This window comes from Salvia hispanica, chromosome 4 (genome assembly GCF_029641045.1).
Source record: "Salvia hispanica isolate PSC_SH4W2 chromosome 4, Shi_PSC_v1, whole genome shotgun sequence".
NCBI classification, from domain to species: domain Eukaryota; kingdom Viridiplantae; phylum Streptophyta; class Magnoliopsida; order Lamiales; family Lamiaceae; genus Salvia; species Salvia hispanica.
In genome coordinates this window covers 44,312,245-44,334,004 of record NC_142695.1, presented here as the reverse complement: position 1 = coordinate 44,334,004, position 21,760 = coordinate 44,312,245, and the positions used below count along the sequence as shown (strand labels likewise).

At 34.7% G+C, this 21,760-nt stretch overlaps 2 protein-coding genes and 1 long non-coding RNA gene across 5 annotated transcripts; 1 reads left to right on the top strand and 2 right to left on the bottom strand.

Moving 5' to 3' along the window:
* Nucleotides 1-1,133: 1,133 nt before the first annotated feature.
* Nucleotides 1,134-4,390, bottom strand: LOC148929256 (B3 domain-containing protein At5g60142-like). 3 transcript variants are annotated; one of them, XM_089057541.1, is made up of 7 exons: nucleotides 4,276-4,390; nucleotides 3,350-3,492; nucleotides 2,902-2,945; nucleotides 2,110-2,422; nucleotides 1,900-2,034; nucleotides 1,595-1,728; nucleotides 1,135-1,513 (listed from the first exon to the last, which is right to left on the bottom strand). In XM_089057541.1, exons 2-7 carry the CDS (start codon nucleotides 3,477-3,479, stop codon nucleotides 1,265-1,267), a joined length of 1,005 nt encoding a protein of 334 aa, XP_088913667.1. In that variant the 5' UTR covers nucleotides 3,480-3,492; nucleotides 4,276-4,390; the 3' UTR covers nucleotides 1,135-1,264. The 3 variants fall into 3 exon arrangements, with proteins under 3 accessions (XP_088913668.1, XP_088913667.1, XP_088913669.1); XM_089057543.1 differs by having other exon boundaries at nucleotides 2,110-2,221; XM_089057542.1 differs by lacking the exons at nucleotides 3,350-3,492; nucleotides 4,276-4,390 and having other exon boundaries at nucleotides 1,134-1,513; nucleotides 2,902-2,961.
* Nucleotides 4,391-10,393: 6,003 nt separating this feature from the next.
* LOC125209102 (uncharacterized) lies at nucleotides 10,394-11,488 on the top strand. Its single transcript, XR_007174302.2, has 2 exons — nucleotides 10,394-10,591; nucleotides 11,257-11,488. It is a non-coding gene; the product is annotated as an uncharacterized LOC125209102 (long non-coding RNA).
* An 8,266-nt stretch (nucleotides 11,489-19,754) lies between these two features.
* On the bottom strand, nucleotides 19,755-20,712 carry LOC125194069 (heavy metal-associated isoprenylated plant protein 28-like). The gene is made up of 3 exons (XM_048092075.2): nucleotides 20,638-20,712; nucleotides 20,403-20,478; nucleotides 19,755-20,281 (listed from the first exon to the last, which is right to left on the bottom strand). The coding sequence occupies exons 1-3, from the start codon at nucleotides 20,641-20,643 to the stop codon at nucleotides 19,914-19,916; spliced, it is 450 nt and encodes a 149-aa protein (XP_047948032.2). The 5' UTR covers nucleotides 20,644-20,712; the 3' UTR covers nucleotides 19,755-19,913.
* Between the last annotated feature and the right edge of the window lie 1,048 nt (nucleotides 20,713-21,760).

The following is a 21,760-nucleotide window of genomic DNA, read 5'->3' as shown; positions in this document are numbered from 1 at the left end:
ACACTTTAAAATTAGCATGCATAAAATCTCGTGCAATCCCAAGAAGAGGTCATCTTCCTTGGGACGGAGGAAGTATAATTTTTTTTACTTTTCAAAGATATTTTTCAAATAATTTAAATGTCCAAATGAGAATTTGCTATTGTAGTTTTTATATTAAGAGTGAACTACACACTTCTCCTTTCACATGAAACACACACTCAACATATATACTCTATTGCACAACTCACGCACACATCTACACACCAACATACAGCATCAAACCAAGAAGATGGATCCCCATCTACTGCTCCTCCAGCGGCCCTCACCTTCTTACTCATAGCTTCTCCCTCTCCATCTTCACTAACCTCCATTAATAGATTTCAAAGTTGAAGCTTTGTTTCCCCAAACTCAATTTCCTTCAATTTAAGATAGAAATTGAATTCCTCTTTTTGATCATCTCACTTCCTAAGTTAATGTTTGTGGATTTGACTTCAAGCTTTGTGCTTTTGGTTGTCACTGTGTAAATGACAATGATTTATTTAAGACCCAAAAAAATAAATTGTCAATGATGTTTTCCCTTTTAAGTTCTCAAAATTGCTTTTTTTTTTAAATTCCCTCTTAATATCTGGAATTTTTTTAATAGGAGAAAATTTGTATTTTAGTATATTTAGTAGAGTTCCTTTTTCACCATGACGATTTTCTTGCAAATTGGTCGACTGGAATGCAGCTATAAATGCATATTTTGGACTTTCCTAGAGGCTTAACGAACATTCTTCTACTGGACGATCAGGGTTGAAAGAGGATTTCTAGATGCACACTACCCTCATTTTCTACATACACCACAATTTTCTAAACAAATTAGTGCAACTGTTGGGCAAATAGAATTTCAATTCAACTGAGGCAATTTAAAAGTTTGATTTGAATTTGCAATAATGTTCAAAGATTGGAAGTTAATGTGCAGTAATCTCTTATAAATATTGTTCAGTTTTTATTAAGATGCATTTACTATATACTGATCACCAATTCAGTAAATCTATCCAATGTGCATATTGATAATTGAAATTATAAAACAGAATAAAATGTTTCAAATATTTTTTTTGTGTGACACTTAGTGAAGGGACTGCAACACCATAAGACTTGGAAACATTGTTGGTGCTAAAATCACACCATTTTATTAATTGGAATAACTCTTGATTTGAAACAACAAACCATACTCCCTAAAATCATATACAAATGTGAACTCCTCAATACGAATCTAAACCGCTCCATTCAAGCATTATTGCTGCTATTTTGGGGGAAAGAAGCTTACGCTAATGCATAGATCGTCGACATTATACAAGAACTCGCATATGCACGAGTCTTCGTCTTCCACCATGTTCTGAATACAAAGGATTCTCCAGCCTCCGGAGTATAACATCCTCCCGTCCGTCCACATCTTGCGTTTGGCATAAAACTGCCTTCCATTTGGGTCTCTGAGCGTCACGTTCTTAGGGAGTCTCAGGTTGAAGCGTTTGATCACATCCAGAGGTATAAACTATCATTGTAGTAGCAACATGTTGGTCAATAAATGGTATATTCTATCAAAATACTATACAAATGTGTTGTGTATACTTACTAGTTCGTAAGCTCTGCCTTTTCGTTTTTTGGTCACGAAATAAGGATTCTGGCGCGGTGGAATGAATCCCTTTTTCATGAGCTCTACACCATACCAGTCGCGGCGACTGGTTGTTATTGTAGAACTGGCCGCACCTGATTGCAAATTTGACACAGTTTTTAAACTTGACAAACTTAAACATCACATTTTGGATTAAACATCACATTTCATATTTGAACACATATTCATGACAGTGGGAACGGTATACTTTTGCGTAAAAAACAATGGAAATGCCATAAGAAAATAAAAGGTATGGACAGCTTTACCATCCGCAACTCGCTCCCATTGAATATGATGATCCCTTGAATTCTCTTCTTCGGGCGGGGGTACATGGGGTACCTGTACCTGCACAGGCGGCACAGGCACCGGCATAGGTGGGGAATCATGATCGTCATTATCGTCTGATTCGAATAGAAGGTTAAGATTGATGGACATACAGAATATCTGAAGAAAGGAAACCAACTAAGAAACTTTACCATAATTCTCATCTGGTTCTATCTTTACACTCGGTTGCTCTTCAATAATCCGACCTCCAGCACCTTCTGTCATGCAACCATTGCCTCCATGGATTTTGAAGTCAAGTAAACCCTGAGAGAAATACTCATAGATAAACATATCCCCTCCTTTTATCTTATTATCAGCAGCTAATTTTTCCCAACCATCTTTAAAGTACCAATCACCGCCAATCATTTCTACTTTCACATTCCACAAATTGTTGTAACGGTCTCGAAGTGACCAATTCTTTGGCCAGTTCCCTGGAAGAGATTGAATAAACCTTGGAGGGATTTTCTGTTTGCATAAAATTCACCAGCCAAGTCGATTAATATTATTCCATATAAACACTTGATACATCAGAATCCGTACAGATGGGAAGATACTATTTCAAAGTAAACTATTTCCATTGTCAACTAAACATTTCTTAGGTATTTAACATTGTTTTCTTTATTATGATCATCATAATATAGATTAAAATTTAATATGTTTAACAATAGCGATATACTATTTATGAAGCCCTTCAAACACGTAAAATGGATATGTTAACATGACCTACGAAAAAGTAGTTCGCGATTGAAAACATATGGCACAAAGGGCATATTAACGAGCACAAAGGAAGCATGTCAACAGAAAAATTGAAGTCAACAAATATAACAACAAGAACGCCATCTAATAGCAACACGCGGTAACCATATATGTATATATACATTAATTTTTAAGTTGAAAAAGGTACAATTCAGACTAGAGAACTAAATTAATAGAAAAAAGAGTACCTGATTTTCTTCACCAAGCCAAGGCACGTAAAACTTGAAGAATCCTGGACGATTTGCCATTTTTCGCATAGAGAAATTGAACTTTAGTGCTCCACAAAAACGAGTACAGTTAAATTTGATAAAATTTAAACCGAAAACTGCTGAAATCAACAGAACTGAGAAGAAATCAGGGTTTGCTTGAACTCACAACTGAAAACCCAGCTAGTTTTATAGTGTTAATTTGCTACATTGCCATTGAAATGGTGGCAAATTACATTAAATGCTATTTTCCCAATATTTATGCGAGTTTGCCACAAAATGGAACTTAGGCAAATTATATTAAATGCTACTAGTATTTTCCAAAATTATTTTCATTATCTTTTATTAATTCCTCTTTTTTGCATACATAACCCCAAAGATTTTTACACACAGATTTTATGCCACCAAAATTCAAATAATTAAAAATTACCTATTTTCAACATATCCGCTCGGTAGATGGCTTTCCACCCTCCATAATAGTTCACTCTACCATCCTTCCACGATGCGTGCCTCATCTCCATCTCGTACATTACAATTAGTTGTGCAAACCAAGTTTTCATTCGCTATATATCACTAAAATAGTGCAAACCAAGTTATTCTAATAATGATACATTACAAGAATTGCTTATTACCATTACATCATTTCAATAACTAGCGTATAGTGTCCATATCGATAATTAATATTGCAAAACACAATAAATTATTTCTAGAAGAAGGTTGTTATCACTCATAATTATTCATCACATTAAATACGTTCAGGTTTTATAGACTCCTCATTTTATTTTGTTTCTTAATTTTATTTAATTGTAGAGTGAATTGTTGGAATGCACAATGTATTATATAATGTTACATTATTTCCCCCTTCCCCAAACCACATATCTAGGTCCCCCAATAAATTGAATTTACACCATCTCAAAGTATGGGTTTAAATCCCGTGTTGTGGCTCCAAGGGGCTGCTGTTACACAAAATAATTATTTTAAATAAATAAAAAAAATATTTTATATAATATTGTAATATTATAATTTATTAGTAAAATAATTGTTGTGCTTGGAGTCCCAGCTAGTGATCCAAACCCCTTAAATTCTTAAGTATAATCCTACCAACAGTTGGGTCACATACAAACAACTATCCAACTTAGAAAATCAAGATCTTTGATAGAACAAAATCTTACAATGCAAACTAACAAAAAATTATAAACAAACGAAACGAAGAGATTAGTGTAAATTATGAAAAAATAAAGCAACAAAAAATAGCGTAATGAACACTGAAAATTGATATAAATGATAGAAAGCGATAGAAAAAACGGATATAAATGGTAGAAATCGAAATAAAAACAGAAGGAATGAGCACATTACCTTTGGTAAAGAACGTCTCTGAACGATGTGTGTAGCCCCACGCGTCGCCATCTATGATTGACCACTTCACCAAATAGTAGCAAAGTCAAAAACACCCTTAAATAAGGACTATTTTAGTTGGCCGATGGAAAAAATAAAAGGAAACTTAGAACCGTTTTATAGGTGAGAAAAAAGAAATGTTTAGAGTAAGAGTTCGATGTGGGATAATGACCATCAACTAAAAACTCGATACGGGATAAAAAAGGAAGACTTTTAAAATAGATTGTATCTTATACAATGAAATTCGACATTATAAATATGACTATTCTCCGATAATATTTAGATTTCCACTTAGAATACACAATAACAACCAAAGATAGCATGCATTTGTTGGATATCAATGGTACTGCGGAATCAATTACATAAAAGGAATTTTATTGTACCAAACAATGGCGTACGAAACAACAAATACACGGCATTGCGGTGTACACAACACCAACACAAGACCACACAACAATACTTTTGAGAACACAACCCAAAACACACTCTTATAGGACACACCTCATTAGATATCCGAGGACACATCGCTAGGACACATCTGACAACAGAACACTCTAACTCTCACTCATCTTCAGTTCTTCACTTTCTCTTGCATTGCTACAAAGAAGCCTAATGTCTACTTATAGGAATTCAACATCGGTGAGCACACAAAACAACCAAACATATTTTGGTACCTAATTACCAATTATAGATTAATCTATGCTAAGTCGGTTAACATGAGTTAGATACTTCTAGTTATACACATTCTGGTCCATTCTAATTATTTTGATATTGCAGAATATCTATTCCTCTCAAAGTTGGTGTATATATTTTCAACTGCATTTTGTAAGACGATCTCTTCCGATGACACTGGGCCAACACCATTCCATTTGTATTCTTTTCAACTAGAGTCACCTTTTTTTTTGGCATAATTTACTATGCCTATCTCTTGAATTTTAAATTTAGCAATCTTGTACTACATTTTATGTACCATCTATGTAACGACCCGCCCTCCTAGGGTATAATAAATTCGGTGGTCGCTACCTAGACAACATAAATACAACGAGAGCAAGGCTAGGGTTTCATTTAAAGAGATTTGACCTGGGTATTTAACGGGCTATTGAAGCAATAAGACAACAGTTTAATCAAGAAAATCAATGAAGAGTAGATAACATAAATGACGATCAAAGTCAAGGGTTGACACGAATTCAACAAAACAAGATATGTCTCAATCTTCTAATCCTAAGAGAAATAAGTTTGAAATGACTAAGTAATAAAAATGAGTTTCAAAATTTAGCGGAAGCATCAAAGAGAAAGTGAAGCCACGTATGGAGACACGACTACACTCGAAGTTCAAAATATCCATCTTATTAATTAAATTTGCTCAACACCCGCCAACGCTCGTCGCCATTCAACCTGCACATAAGGAAAACACATGCAGGGCTGAGTATTTTGAAATACCCAGTGAACTCGTTGCCAAAACATTTTATTTAATAAGTTATGCCACCCTTACCATAGTGAACTTGAGTTTTAAGCAGTTATAAAAGAATATCACGAGTATCACAAAAATTATTTCTTAGACTGGCCAGTCAAACAACTCCCCCACTTTTCTCATCAATTATCACAATCACAATCACAATCTTTCCATGGTGCGACGAAAGTGTGGCCACACTTTTGGCCCACGAGACCGGCCGACTAGCAAGGACGGCTCCCGATCCCACCGTGTACACAGCCTGGTAGGGTTTGCGACCCTAATTCGTTTATACATATCCATAGACACTGTAGCCTAATGGAGCGTACTCACAAACTAGGCATCAGGCACACAATATCATAAAAAACAATCACAATCACAGGCATGGCATAGCGTTTCAAACCACCCTTATAACACCAATCAATATTTTTGCAAGAAATAAGAGAGTTTAAGAATAAAGCCCACCTCGACTGCTTAGATTTCAAGTATGTTCTTTCCCTTTGTTATCCTGCTTCGCAACCGAGGTTTCACCTTTTTACCACATATGTACATACCATGTATTAGTTCTAACATAAATTCCTAAATCATGCATGCCTCACGTTTCCCTTTTCGCATCGATTCATCTTAATATCACCAATCAAAATCAAGTCCATCATATAAATTTCATTCGCATCTTAACTCTAGATCTATCATCAACATATGTCACACAAGAGTATTTTGCCAACATGCACACACACACACGACACACACACGCGACGCACACACACCCACACACGCACGCACGGTTTCACACATGCACACATATATTCCATATCCCCTTTGTCCCACTTTCACTCAATCAAGATGGATGAGGGTTCAAGAATACCGATTAATCAGTTAGGTGAGGAAGAATTAATATGAGAATACCTTTTTGAGAAAGACGAACGGTTGAAACAAAGTATTAGCCTTGGTTCTTCAAGATTCTTGAATAAAACTTCAATTCTTCTCCAAAAGATAACGAAATATTGGAGAATAGTAGAAGAAAATTGAGAGAGAAGGAAAATGGGAGGGGGCGTGTATAATGGGATGGGGGACGAAAATTTGGAGGGTTAGGGTTAGGTTTTGCTCTTATTTATAGGGTTCGATAAAATCTTTAGGTAATTAAATAGAATATTGTGGAGTAGAGAAGAAGAAAAAGATAGGGTTCAAACATGGAGATTTTCGAAATATATGGCTTTTAATTAGCCAAGATTTTGTTTTGCATATTTTATGGAGTAGAATAAAATATCACGGAGCAAAATAAAAAAATAAAAATCCTCCCCATTGGTATAAGGAATAGGCGTGTATTTGGCCTTTTAAATAAGGAATGGATTTTTAATATTAACTAAAATAAGATATGACAAGATCTCCTTGAGGTATGGTAAGATTTGCTAGAATATTTAATTTTTGGTATGGAAGGAAATCAATAAGGGATCAATTAAAAATAAAATAATTCTTCATTCCCAAATATAGGTGATTTTCGAAAATCACCTTAAAACAATTATGGGGGGCGATTTTTCTCATTAAAAATAGAGAATAATTGGGTTTTGGATTTAATTTGGATAAATATCCCAAGAATTAAATTAAACCCGGAAAAATAGGATTTTCTCCAACAAGGCTAGGGGTTTTCGAAAATTCAAGAAAATAAGGTTATGGAAAAAAATATCCTAATAATCTCACTCACCCATAAACACATAATTCATCACATAATTCCTTAAATTCAAATATTCACATGCCAAGTCATATAATCAACAAGTTTGACTTTTCAAACTTCCAATGCAACCCTAAACTCGACTCGGTCTTAATTTCGTTCCTCAATTAATTCACGTCCCCTAAGTCATAAATTAGGGAATTAAATTTTTGGCTCTAAAATTAGGGTTCGAAAAAGTGGGGTGTTACAATCTATCTGATTAGACCTATGATTTTTTTACCTAATTAACATAATCGTGCAATCCGATTATCTAGCTAGAGTTGGACTTTCCTATTATCCTATAGCCCGAAGTTGATGCATCACACATGTGAACCTCTTCATACAACCTCGTAATCACCATTTCTCCACAAAACTACTTTTAGACATATAGCTCTTACATCCACAAACAACTACTATTACATCTTTGTAAACCATCAGGAAGTTGGATCATTTCATTGTGAAAAATGTGTGCCTTAATTAACTCGGGAAGGAAATTACAAATGCATCATGTTTCAAACATGTCTTTAAATATCCACTTCAAACTATATAATGGGAATCGGGAACTGGTAGAATTACATGTATGGAAATCAAAAGCCAAAAATAGGAGGGTGGTAGATCAATTCACACAATTTCAATCTACGTTCGAAATTTTGGTAGCTTAATAGCTTATGTCCACTCAATATGTTTAATGGATGGATGGACACTATCAATCTTTATTTTGAAGAATTAATAAGATTTCAACTTGTTTGGTTATTTAATTGGGTGAATAGAAAAAAAATAATGAAGTTTGGTCAAATTTTGGTCTATCCCTCAACTTTAAAAAATATGTAATTATATCTGAAATTTTTCTCAATTTGAGGGAAATTATGTATGCTTTTAGCAAATGAAAAATATCATACGAACGAAATATTCGACTATTTAAACAGCGCCATTTAATACATTTAGTCAATTATGCCTTTAACTTTCACATGTGTACGCATTAAGTTGATAAATTCAGGAACGTATATGATGACATTTTTTGTTATGGGATAATTGAGAAAAATATCATAGTTTGGATATAGTAATTAGCTATTTATACTAGAATTTACAGCATTTCATGATTCTTTTCGCCATTTGCCATATTTAATTTTGTATTTGGCCATCTATACAATATAATTTAGAAAATTATATTAAATTAAATATATATAATTTAAAGGCCATTAAATATATGATTAAATGGAGTGAGTGGGAGGTTTTATATGTGATTAAGTGGAGTGTGTGGGAGGTTTTACTCACCTATAACTGCTCAGTGAAGCTCATGATTATGGACAAAGTGGAAAACATAGCATGGAATCATTCTTTCATCGTGTAATAGTTTTCACCTCTGCAATGAAGTATATATAACGCTGGAATGGCAAGATTGTAGCAGTGGATTGTTCTTGCATTTCGTTTGGGCTGTTGAACAAAATGGTTATGATGTATGAGTTGAATGATGTATGAGTTGAATGATGTATGTGTCTTTAATCCAATTAATTCTGTATAGATAGCTTAGGTTTAGGTCTTTATTGGAATTTAGTTACATGCACACTGCAGACGGCGATGCTCTTTATGCTTTTACATGAAATTGCTGATCTGCAGCTCTTGAAACTTGTGCTGCAATCCCAGCCTTAAGATCCGATCCTCCTTGAGGCAGGAGAAATGTTCCTCTGATGACATTGGGATCTGATTTTCTGGATCATCAGAAGAATATCCCAATGGGAGGCCATACTTAGATCTTATCTTCAACATCAAATCATGATAAAATCCAGTAGCCTCAGAGATGAAGGTCGTAAACTGAGTTCGGATCTTTGTAAGTCGATCAGGTATAACACGGAGTGCGCCTTTACTATTTTGGGGTGCAGGTGATCCTGCTGAAGCCGCTGTAGCAAAGAGGGCCCTTAGCTCCTCAATTCTCCTATAATGCATTTGCCATAGAGCATATTCTATATCATGTTGTTCAGAAAAAAGCATGATCTTCAAGGAGAATTGCTTCATAAGTTTCACGCATATTTTGCCATGTGTTAGGTAATTTTTATCCTTTCATCGAATGCATGTGGTGTGAATTGTTCGATTATGTACTTTCATGGGTCTCATCTTATACTTTGCTCTACGGATGATCGTTTTAATAAATATTGATTATTGATTTTGTGCATTGCAAATTGATTTTGTTCCTTATTTTATTGTAGTTTTAGGTGAGGCGGACGACTTTAAAAATGACAAACGAGTTATTTACCTATAAGTTCTGTTGAAGAGTGACGATTGTAAAAATTTGAAGGTTTTAGTTTATAATGATGTGATTGTTTTTTAATTTTAGAGTTAATGTAGTGTATAAAGAAGTTTTAAAAATGTCCATTGTATTTAATTCTTTATTGTGATAGATTTTTATCTTCCTACTCTATATTTAATGTTTAAACATTATATTATGTGATTTGTTTCAAATTTATTAGTGTGACATCCCTAACTCAGAATTCTATCATTTGCATAATTATTTGTTTCACTTATCATTCGTATTATATATAGATATATTAATTGAATAATTTTAAATTTAATATTACTTCATTATAAGATGTTAACATAATTTAAATATGTATAATTAATTACCCAAGTTATTAGTTATAATATTATATATATATATATGAGTGGTTAGTTAAAAGATTTGTGCATGAAAATATGTGTATACACGTGTATGCTGAATACACTTCTTTTGTAAATTTGATGACATTTGGTAGATGTTTGCGTATGCATATTTATTAATTAGTGTGCAAATACAAACTAATAATTTAATAGATAATCTTAAAGAAAAGAAATAAAACAAAATATATTAAACTATTCCTACTAAGTCGGTCTTATATTTTATAAAAGGGCAATCCCACTTGATGAGATATATATACTCCTAGTTTTTAATAGGAAAAAGGGGCGGAGGAAATAAAATGGAGAGTTAGAGAGAGAAAGAAAAGAAAAGAAAGAGAAGGAAGAGCGTAGAGAAAATAGTCGAGAAAGATGAAGAGAGCTCTTGTACAATTATTTAGTGAGTCTTAGAGATCAAGGTTATGAGTGAGACACCCGAACGAGTACTCAATCAAATTATCTATCTTAATCAGGTGTGTATAAATCACACGTTTAATTTTACATGTTTTATGTGTTTCTTTGTTAGGTGTTAAATAAAGTTAATAATTTGATTATATGATGTAACTCTGATATAATTATGTGTTATTTGATATAGATGGTGGAATATGGTATGGATATGTGAAATGAATTATATGATAAAATATGTGATTAGTGCAATTGATATGTTTGCACATGGTTTTGGAATTATTTGAATCATTGGATTAAAGAGGATCTGTGACAGTCTTGCTCTGGGTCTGATATCAATGGCAATGGACCTACGGGTCATATATATACAATGGCAATGGACCTACGGGTCATATATATACAATGGCAATGGACCTACGGGTCATGTATACAATGGCAATGGGACCTCCGGATCATATTATACAATGACAATGGACCTTGGGGTCATATATATATGTACAAAGGCAATGGGACCTTCGGGTCATATACAATGGAATCCGCCAGGCTTGATTTGTCACAGAATAATAAACTGAACAGAGTGACATATGCATATGTATATGGAATTATTTTAATATTTGTTGATTATTATTTTATATATTGGTTAAAGAATATGTTTGATTATTGGGCTGTGGAATTAAAGGTAAGGTTTATATACACTGAGTTGTGACTCATATAAACCACTAATATTTTTCAGGAATAAGATATCAGGGAAGTTTTTGATTGACGTGGGTCATAGGAACTCCACATGTTATCAGGGTCGGCGGCTGACGCGTTTTGGAAACCTTCTCCTCCTCGTCATTTTTGTATGTCGATATATGTGTAGTATATAGAGTGATGAGAGGGTCTCACTACGGTTTAGAATATTTTGAAATAGGTACTTGATAAATGTTGGTTTTTGAAATTATATAATATGTGTGTTTTATTTACTTGATGCGTGAATTATTTATTTTAAATTGTGAATTTATTTATAGTAAGCGCATAAGCCATAAAGGTTGAGGTGTGACAATTATGCTTCAATGTTGATTTGTATAGATTTTTTATTCTCATATAACTAAAATTGATACTCATATTGTTCATTGTTAATATTGATTCTAATTTTATTTAATTAATTTAAAATTAAAAATTAATATTTTAAAAATATATTAATACTGTATGCTCAATGCTAACCTACATTGATTAAGAAACAAATATTTATCAAGACCTCGCCTTTCAGTAGATAGCCCAAGGACAAGTCTTGCTGTTAGATCCGTTCAGTGTTTTACCACACCAATGTCATCGTATTTCAGTAAGGCTTAGAAATATCCGGACTGACATTGCAACCTTTCACGATGGATAGTCTAATTCCATCTAGGTTGTGAAATTCTTCTTTTTCTTTGTTTAGGAGTGACCGTGTTACCTTAAAGTGGACGCCGCCCACAACCGGTCAACTAAAACAAAGACTTAGACTTTGTTAAGTTAACTTATACATTTATACATGCATTAATGACAAAAATAATATGTTTTATTCCTTGGAAAATAAAATAAGAGTTTTACAGTATTCAATCACTCGAAACGTGATTTCTAGTATACAAATTCTAACAATCTCCCACTTATACTCAAAACACTTTCGAGTATACAAAAAATGTGCTAACGTCTAATTCTCCCACTTATACTGAAAGTGGATTGAGGTCTTGTATTAGTCGAACTCTCATTCCTTCAACATGGCTCTCAAACGGCTTGACCGCTAATGCCTTCGTGAAAGGATCTGCCGGGTTGTTTTCTGACTCAATCTTGACCACTTGTATGTCTCCTTTCTGCACTATATCTCGAATAATATGATACTTCCCCTCTATGTGCTTGCTCGCTTTAGAGCCCGTGGCTCCCTCGAATTTGCCACAGCACTAGAATTGTCACAATAAATGGTGATGCTCTTGGGCAAGTTCGTAACCAAACCTAAGTCCAGAAGGAAGTTCTTAAGCCATACAACCTCTTTTGCAGCCTCCGAAGCGGCCACATAATTGGCTTCCATGGTAGAGTCTGCAATGCTTTTCTGCTTTAAACTCTTCCAAATTACAGCTCCACCTCCTAAGGTAAACACATATCCGAAAGTTGATTTTCTCGAATCTACATCAGCTTGAAAGTCTGAATCTGTATATCCTAAAGGACAGAGCTCGGCTGCATTGTAAACTAGAACATAGTCCTTAGTCCGATTAAGGTACTTGTGTATGTTCATTACGGTAGTCCAATGTCCTTGGCCTGGATTTGATTGATATCTAGCTACCATGCCAACAGCAAAGCAGATATCAGGTCTAGTACAAAGCATAGCATACATGAGACTACCAACAGCCGAGCCATATGGTATCCTTCACATCTCTGCTATCTCAGATGCTGTCTTTGGACACATCTCTTGAGATAGATGGATGCCATGTCTAAAAGGTAGTGTTATTTTTCTGTCTCCATTATTCTCCTATTTGTATTTAGTTCATTTTGGGCCCAGACAGGGATTGAAGAGAGAGAGGGGGAGCTTTGTGTGTATTGCTGAGTAAAATGGAACTTCCCTGATCCAGAGAATCCACTAGACAGTGGGTCTAGGAACTCAGAGCATCCTCGGGTTACCTGTCGTTGGGCACACAATCACTTCCTTCTCCTTTCAAAACCCTCAACCCGCTATGCTAAAAAGATTAGTACAGGGAAGCAGGGATCGAATCCATAGAGACAGATGCGTAAGTAAACATGCTAAAGATTTGGAAACTATTTTTTGGCTGCTGCCACGCAATTTTCTCGGGGTTGAGATTTAATTCTTAGACTCGGGAAATGAAATGAAATGTTCTACCCTAACAGCTAGATCTAGGCAGAGATAACAGAACATGCATAATGATGACCGAATGCGCTTGAAATTACTACTAGACCTGGTAAACGGCTTCCTAAATTACCCTAGACACAGGAACGAACAGCATGTGGGGACCATTTCCCTAAGCGGCATAGTACGACGGAAAAGCTGCAGATTAACCAACTAAAGGACTAACTAACAGCGACATTATCTTCTCTAACTTTTATCACGAAATTTCAGAAGAGAAACAAAGCAAAGCAAGGATCGAAACAGGGAAAATGAAATTGAACCGATTAACGTAATTAACTACCGAAACTAAAGCAGATCTACGATTACTTGATGAGGTAAACAAGTAAAATGAATTTAAATATCACAACCATGCAAGCATGAACAGATCTAAACGCTGGATGCTTCATCCACTCCGGATCCAAGCCATCCACAACAATCCAACACAATTTCCATCACCGATCTTCACAGATTCAACCAGATTCAACCGATCAACTACAAATCTCCATGCAATTTAAACTCCACCTCAGATCAATCAACAATATCCACGGAAAACAAACAGATAATGCAACAATAACATAACCAAAACCAAAGTAGCAAATTCCATAGCAAAATAACGCAATATCCAACGAGAATGTAACAAAACACGACCGAGCTTCGAACTGCGAAGACTCGGGAAATCCAAAACATAAACAAAAGCAAATAAAAGGATTGTATCTTTGCCTCCCTTGGAGACGGTGTTACACAACGACTGATTTTAAAGCGTGAACCCCTAAGATGATTCCCCTAAAAGTGTGTGTAGAGAATGAGAAAAACTGAGCTAAGGGTTGATGATGCAAAAGGAGGACTCCCTTCATGTTGAATGCGTGCTCTTATTTATAAGGGGCGGAGCTTCTAGACTCTTCCTAGTATTTCCCATTTTGCTCTCCTCGTGGATGCTCCTTCGTCTAGTAAACTCTTCCCTTTTTCTGCTCACTTTTCCCGCCAGCGTCTTCCTCTAGGTAATCCTTTCTTTCTTCCTGGGGCTGGCATTTTCACTGCACACCTGGTTTATAAAACTTTGTTAGACCCAGGAAATCACAGAATTTATCCCATAACCAATGCATGAAATTAGCCTTATCATGGATCTATGGAAGGTTTTGGATATGGGTTCATCCAGGGACGGATGTAATGTATAGTGAGAAGGGGCAATTGGCCCAGCTCAACTTTCCATTGACATGTATACATATAGATATAATTTATTATAATGTATATTCTAACACTAATTTGCCCCCCTTCATTATAAGAAAAAGAAAGTTATTTGCCCCTTCTTCTAAATATTCACGCCACTTTTTCACTATAATAAAATATTTCTTTTCCCTTTCCCCAAATTAAAATACACAAAGTCTTATAAAATAGAGAAAGACCTAATTTGTCTTTATATTTGTTTATTTATATATTAATATATTATATTTTGTTATATTTTTATATTTGTTTATTTATATATTAATATTTTTGACCCTCCTACTATAATTTTCTGGATCCGTCCCTAGGCTCATCCAATTTACTTTTTACTAATTAAATTGAACCCACAATTTAATATAAGCTTTAATTGGAATATTACGAGCAACCACTACAGAAGTAATATTGAACTCTCCACATCCAAATCCGAAATTATAAGTAATCCGGGTTTCCGTTTTAACTTTCATTTCCCGCACTTAAGATAAAAATGTCCATTAATTAATTAATGTCTGCTATGGACTTAATTAATTAATTTCTTATTAATTCCAAGAGTGGACTTAGAATGAAACGCTTATTTATTATTCATAGAGTGATCAAACTCCAACTAGCTAGGTTCCGAATAATAAAACCTTCCGCACCATTTGATAAGTAAAAGTAATGCATAATCAATACCGTATGCTCAATGCTAACCTACATTGATTAAGAAACAAATATTTATCAAGACCTCACCTTTCAGTAGATAGCCCAAGGACAAGTCTTGTTGTTAGATCCGTTCAGTGTTTTACCACACCAATGTCATCTTATTTCAGTAAAGCTTAGAAATATGCGGACTGACATTGCAACCTTTCACGATGGATAGTCTAATTCCATCTAGGTTGTGAAATTCTTCTTTCTTTGTTTAGGACTGACCGTATTACTTTAAAGTGGACGCCGCCCACAACCGGTCTACTAAAACAAAGACTTAGACTTTGTTAAGTTAACTTATATATTTAAACATGCATTAACAGGGATGTGTTAACATGACAACCCCTTCTAATATGACACCATACCACCAATATCAGCCCTAGGATCTTGAAATCGAATGGTTGCTAAGCTGCCATGTGGCAGCTAATTTTATTAGGGTTTAATTAAATTAAAATGTTGAAGGGTAAATTAGGAAATCTCCTTTCCTAATTCAATCAGCGATGGAAACATTCAATTCACGCTCAATTTCAGCCCAATTTCACGCTCAAATCACACAACCAATCTCGTTTCTGCAATACTGCTTCAATTCTGTTTGAATTCATCCTAGTTCAAGCTATTCAATCACGCGACCGATTCGATTCATCTCAGTTCGATTCGTCCAGCAATTTCTCTGCAATCACATCGCTTTGATTCTCCAGAATTGCCATCGATTTTTCTGTGCAATCGGTTTTGTGTTATCTGCAATTCATTCACAAAATCGTTCAAATATGGGTGAATCGATTATCAACTTTGACCTGGATGTTTTTACAGAAGGTGAGCTTAGATTATCAATTCTCGATTGATGTTTGCTGATTTGTCATATTGTAGCTAGTTTTTTATTCAATACTGATGAGTGTTGTTTGATTTTGGTTGAAGAATAGTTTTTGATTTTGTTAGATTTGATTTTTTCGATGAGTACTTGTTTAGTAGAATATGTTTCTAGTTCTGTTCATTATTGGTAGAAGAATAATGTTCGATTTCATGAGGCGTAATACAGAGCATTAATCTATGATTTTATGGAAATACTCTGTTTTTGTATTATGCATTTTGTATGTATTAACTGTTGTTTTATGTATCACATATTGTTGTTCACCTAATTATATATTGCAGTTCGGCTCATGTATCCTCATGCTTGGGAAGAGTGTTTTGACAACAATCCCTGAGATTTCTATTTTATCGAAAAGTCGGTTGTTGTTGATGTACAGACACCAGCAATTGTGAAGACCAGAGGTTCGACGAGTGATTTTGCTTGCCGTTTCGTGTCCATCAAGGAAAGCTATAAAGTTGAACAACAAACCATTACATCGGTATAAAAAATGTGGAGAATTGGTTCACCATGAATCTAGGAATTGTAGCAAACGAAAGGGAAAACAGAACAACTAGTTCATTTTGTTTTACTTCAATCCCTTTATAGCACAAATTTTTACACTACCAGATCACAGTGTTATTCATGAAATATCGCAGTGTTACTACGACAATATTGCAGTTTACATATTATTTTAATAATTTTTGTTCCTGATGTAGTTTAATGAAATGATGGCACACCACATTATTTGTTCAACCTATTACGTCGGTGTAAAGTTAAATAACAAATTATTACATCGTGTAAAAAATGTGGAGAATTGGGTCACCATGACCGAAGGAATTGGTGTTCATTTTGTTGTAGTTCAAACCTTTTTAAGTACAAATTTTTACATTACATGATTGTAGGGTTATTCATTGAAATATTGCAGTGTTATTACGACAATATTGCAGTCTTATTATGCCAATATTGCATAATTTTGTTCCTGATGTAGTTTAATGAAACGATTGCACACCACACATTTTGCTTCAATCTACTACTTTACTAATTTCTCAAGTTGCATTCTATTTCAGTAATTAGTGTTTATTGACGAGAACAATTTATTTTGTGTCGAGATTGCAGTACACACAGCTTTATGAATTGCAGTGCACCCAATAACACATTGTTGTATAATTTAGTGACGCATTCCTTAACTAGATTTAATCTTAAGCATGTAAACATTTTATAAGCAATAGAAAATAAAACAACTACAAAAAAAAATGTCAATTTAACTTATGTCACCAACATTGTCTAAACCAAAATATAACCTCTGTGTTTTAATACGAGAAGTTACTAAGAAAAAACATCAACCAAATCAGAATTCATGTTCAAAAACACCAAGATTTCATTCATTGGTCATGGTTTATGGTAGTCCACGACCATCTTCTCAACATCTATCGGTCCTTTCTTGTTCTCCAACACTACAAAATAAAAGAGTATTTCCATTATAAAAACCTGCAACTCTAAAAATAAAAAATTGATAAACAATACTGCAATATTGTAAATGATGCATTGCAATATAAAACCAATTATACTACAAGTGCTCTGCACTTTACAAAAAATGCTTTGCAATACTGCAAATGATGCACTGCAATACTGTATATTATGAACTGCAATGTTTGGTGATAAACAATACATAACAAGCAATATTGTAATGCACTGCAATACTGTAAAAGGTGAAATATATGAATCGTAAAATCCAAGATGCACAGAAGCAATTCATAGAACACAATACAACAAGATGTAGCACAATATAATGCAAAATTACATATGAAATTAAGTTCCAATACACTAAACATCTAGCTTCACTCTCTCTCATACTGTGTTGTACAGACTATGTGCAGTTGTATACAATACAACAACTAGTCGACAACCAAATCATCCACTAAATGCGATTAATTGATTAAAAATCGATGGCACATCGCTTGGTTACAGTAGCTCGCTGATCTAGGTTTCCTAACCGAGCGCAGCTCATTCGTTTAGTTTTTCCAAAACATTAACCAAAATCTCACAAAAGTCTCAGATCCAAACAATAAATCTAGCGAACAAACACCAATCAACATTAAACAAGGTAAGAATTGAATGAATAATACTTAAATCTCGTAGAAACATCAAGAAAATATGAACAAAAATCAATAAACACCTACATTAATCTGTATACACAAACACAGTAACATCTTGAAACCTATTCTAATCAACATGAAACGGAAACCTAAAACCTGTTCAATTCAACATACCTTGTCGACGAAAAATCCCTAAAATCTTGTAGTTATGGATTGATTTTCCGTTTAGTGGTTGTAGGTTTGATGATTTTGAATGCGCAGTTCGCAATTCCTGCAATTAGCAGGAAATCGCTGATTCACGGTGTAGCGGTGGCCGAAAATCGCCGAATCGCCGATTCACAGTGTAGTGGTGGCCGAAAATCGCCAATTCACGGTGTAGAGGCGGAGGCGGTGGGATTTTGTGATTTTGGGGTTCTCTCATGTGTGAATCGGCGGAGGGAGAGTGAGAGAGATGAGAGAGAGAGAGAGAGAGTGCCGCTATTTTTGAGGGGATATCCCCAATTTTGATTTCAAAATATTATGAAATGACTAAAATACCCACGACTGCAATATCTAATACATAAGACTGCAATCCGAACTCTATTTCATATATTCAATCCTAGGCGTCCATCTTATTGATCTAAGGGCTAGGATTAGTGGTATGTTGTCACTCTAAACATGGTGGCACCCTAATGCACCCCTGCATTAACATCCATTAAATGTAAAACATAATAACATTATGACAAATATAATCTGTTTTATTCCTTGGAAAATAAAATAAGAGTTTTACAGTATTCAATCACTCGAAACGTGATTTCTAGTATACAAACTCTAACAGTAATTACCTCAAAAATTAGATATGTGACTCAATTAATTATCGCTTAAGCATTTAATTCATGAAACAATTGAGTTGTCTGTTCTTCAGTGTGAGAAATTGGTTTACATTAGGGGTGGCAAATCGTGCGTGTTGTGTCGTTATCGTGTCGACACGATAACGACACGACACGATAACAACAAATACGAACACGACCCATTAAGAAAACTCCAAACACAAACACGAAAACGAACACGACCCGCTACCCTCAGACACGAACACGACACGAACCCATTAACGACACGAATCACTTCGGGTCAACACGACACGATAACAACACATATATGACACGACACGATAACAACATATATGACACGACACGACACTAGAATAATAATATTATAATATATAAATATTATTTCTAATATTAAATTTTAATTTTTAATTTTGAAATTTTAAAATTTTAAAATAAATAAAATAATAATAATATTATAAGATATTAATATTATTTCTTAACGTGTAACACAAACACGACACGACACGACACGAACACGACACGAACCCAATAAGCTTTGACACATATCCATTAATTTCGTGCGGGTTCGTGTCGTGTTATCGTGTCGTGCCAAAAATTGTCAGCCCTAGTTTACATGCGTATTTAAGAGTCCATGTGAAATTTGTAAATTTGATAAAAAAAAATATATTATTGCTCTCAATTACTACATATTCTAGTATCCATTTTTTGATACTAGAGATAGGAATAAAGGACATTTTCTTCGTTCTAAAACTAACAAAGTACATCAAAAATATTACTACTACATAAAAACCAAGAAACCCGTGCAGGAATTTCAAAAAAAAAAAAAAAGCAGCAATTGATAAAAAATTTGTGTTGTTACTACATTATAGAACATCCACGAGGATTTTCATCGCTAAATGTATCACCCGTTCGACCTCCAAATATAGTGGAGCTTGCACTATGGTGCATCCGAGTATGATCGTGATTGTTGTAGCCGTGCTTGTAGTAGTTGTAGGAAGACCCTGATGTTTGAGACGCGTAGAAGCTCGAAGGGCCACCGTAGTTGCTTCCGTTGTGGTCGTGGTGACCCGTGAAATTGTGGTTACGCATCTCCGGATTGTATGGAAATTGCCACAACTCGGCCCTTCTTCCGGTCTTCCTAACGCTTTTTAGGACTTTCTTTTGATCAGCCCATCCGCTTGCTGTCACCTTCTGTAGGCTCATGTCTATGTCTACTTCCTCAACTCCTGATTTTTTATCCATATTTTAATCACCAATGGTTTACTTTTTTTTTTCAAATTTGGATATTTTAGAGGTTTGAAGATAAAAGGAAATTAGAAAAAAAAAGGAAGAAAAGAATGGAAGTACCTTTGACCTTATGGAGGGCTTTCTTGATCTTGCTCTCACATCCGGCGCAACACATGTGCACACGCATTTCGGTTGTCTAAAAATTAAGATTAAATTTAATTATACACCAAATAATAATCGAAGGAATACTTCAATTGTCCATAAATTAAATTCACCCTCGAAAGTGTATAGTTTCACTATATACATAACGTTTTATTTTGACATACATAAAAGTGTATGAAGAGAGATGGATTACCGTCATATTGGTGAAGTTCTTGTTTGCTGAGAAGAGAATAAATAGCCACCACTAATCACTCACAATTTGAAGGCTGTAATCTTGATTTATTTCGCTTGGGCCTTGTGTGTGTATATATATAGTTTCATAAATTTCAAAAAAGAAATAGTATGACGCCGACCTCTTCCTTTTCTTTCGCTGTCGGCAAACTTAAACTAAGATACCATAAGTCAACAAAGAATAAAATTGAAAGTGCTATGAAATGAATTGTAAATTTACCAATGGAATAATACAATAATGGCGTCGGAAGTCAAATCTCAAGCTGTCAATATACACATTAGAGTTATTTGGCCATTCTAATATTTTCCATATAATAAAAGAAAATTATGTATTCATAGATAGAAATGTGTAAATAACTAGAATTTTCTATTTCTTTACACGCTTACATCAAAACATAAATTTGTATGATAACATATACTCCCTCTATCCGTGAATAGGAGTCTCGTTTTTCCATTTTGGTTCGTCCTCGAATAGGAGTCCTAGTACATAATTACCATAAATGGTAAAAAGGACACTAACTTTTTCCACCCATTTTTCTTAACATTACTTAACACCCATGCCGGATAGAAATGAGACTCCTATTCGCGGACAGAGGGAGTAATATAATTAACAACTATACACAGTTTTTTTTCGTATAACAATGATATTAAGCTTATTGTGCATGGAAAGCAATTTAGAAGGATAATGCATGTGAAGGGCGACGCAAACGGATCATGTTTTCTCCATTTCTCATTCTACAATTATTAGACCATTATATACACACACAATATGCACATGCGCACACACACACACACACTATTCACACACTATGCACATGCACAAACACACACTATACACACACAATATGTGCACTTGGCACAACATTTCGGTGCAGCATTTGATAAAGCATTGGAGTTTCTGTATCACAACAAATTACTATTGAGCCTAAATTCTATTACAACACATAGACGTGACCACGGTTCGTAAAACCGCCGGTTCCGGTTCAGAACCGCCGGTTCCGGTTCATGACATGCTTGAACCGTAACCGGCCCGGCTATGACGGTTCCGGTTCCGGTTTAACCGGCGGTCACGGCGGTTCCGGTTC

Excerpts from the sequence above, each read along its gene's own strand:
- LOC125194069 (XM_048092075.2), bottom strand. Across the intron at positions 20,282-20,402 it reads AGCCCTCCATAAGGTCAAAG|GAGTTGAGGAAGTAGACATA; the intron begins GTACTTCCATTC and ends ATAAAAAATCAG.
- LOC148929256 (XM_089057541.1), bottom strand. The coding sequence starts at position 3,479 with ATGAAAACTTGGTTTGCACAACTAATTGTAATGTACGAGATGGAGATG. Across the intron at positions 2,946-3,349 it reads AGCGGATATGTTGAAAATAG|GATTCTTCAAGTTTTACGTG; the intron begins GTAATTTTTAAT and ends CAAATCGTCCAG. Across the intron at positions 1,729-1,899 it reads ATGGGAGCGAGTTGCGGATG|GTGCGGCCAGTTCTACAATA; the intron begins GTAAAGCTGTCC and ends ATTTGCAATCAG.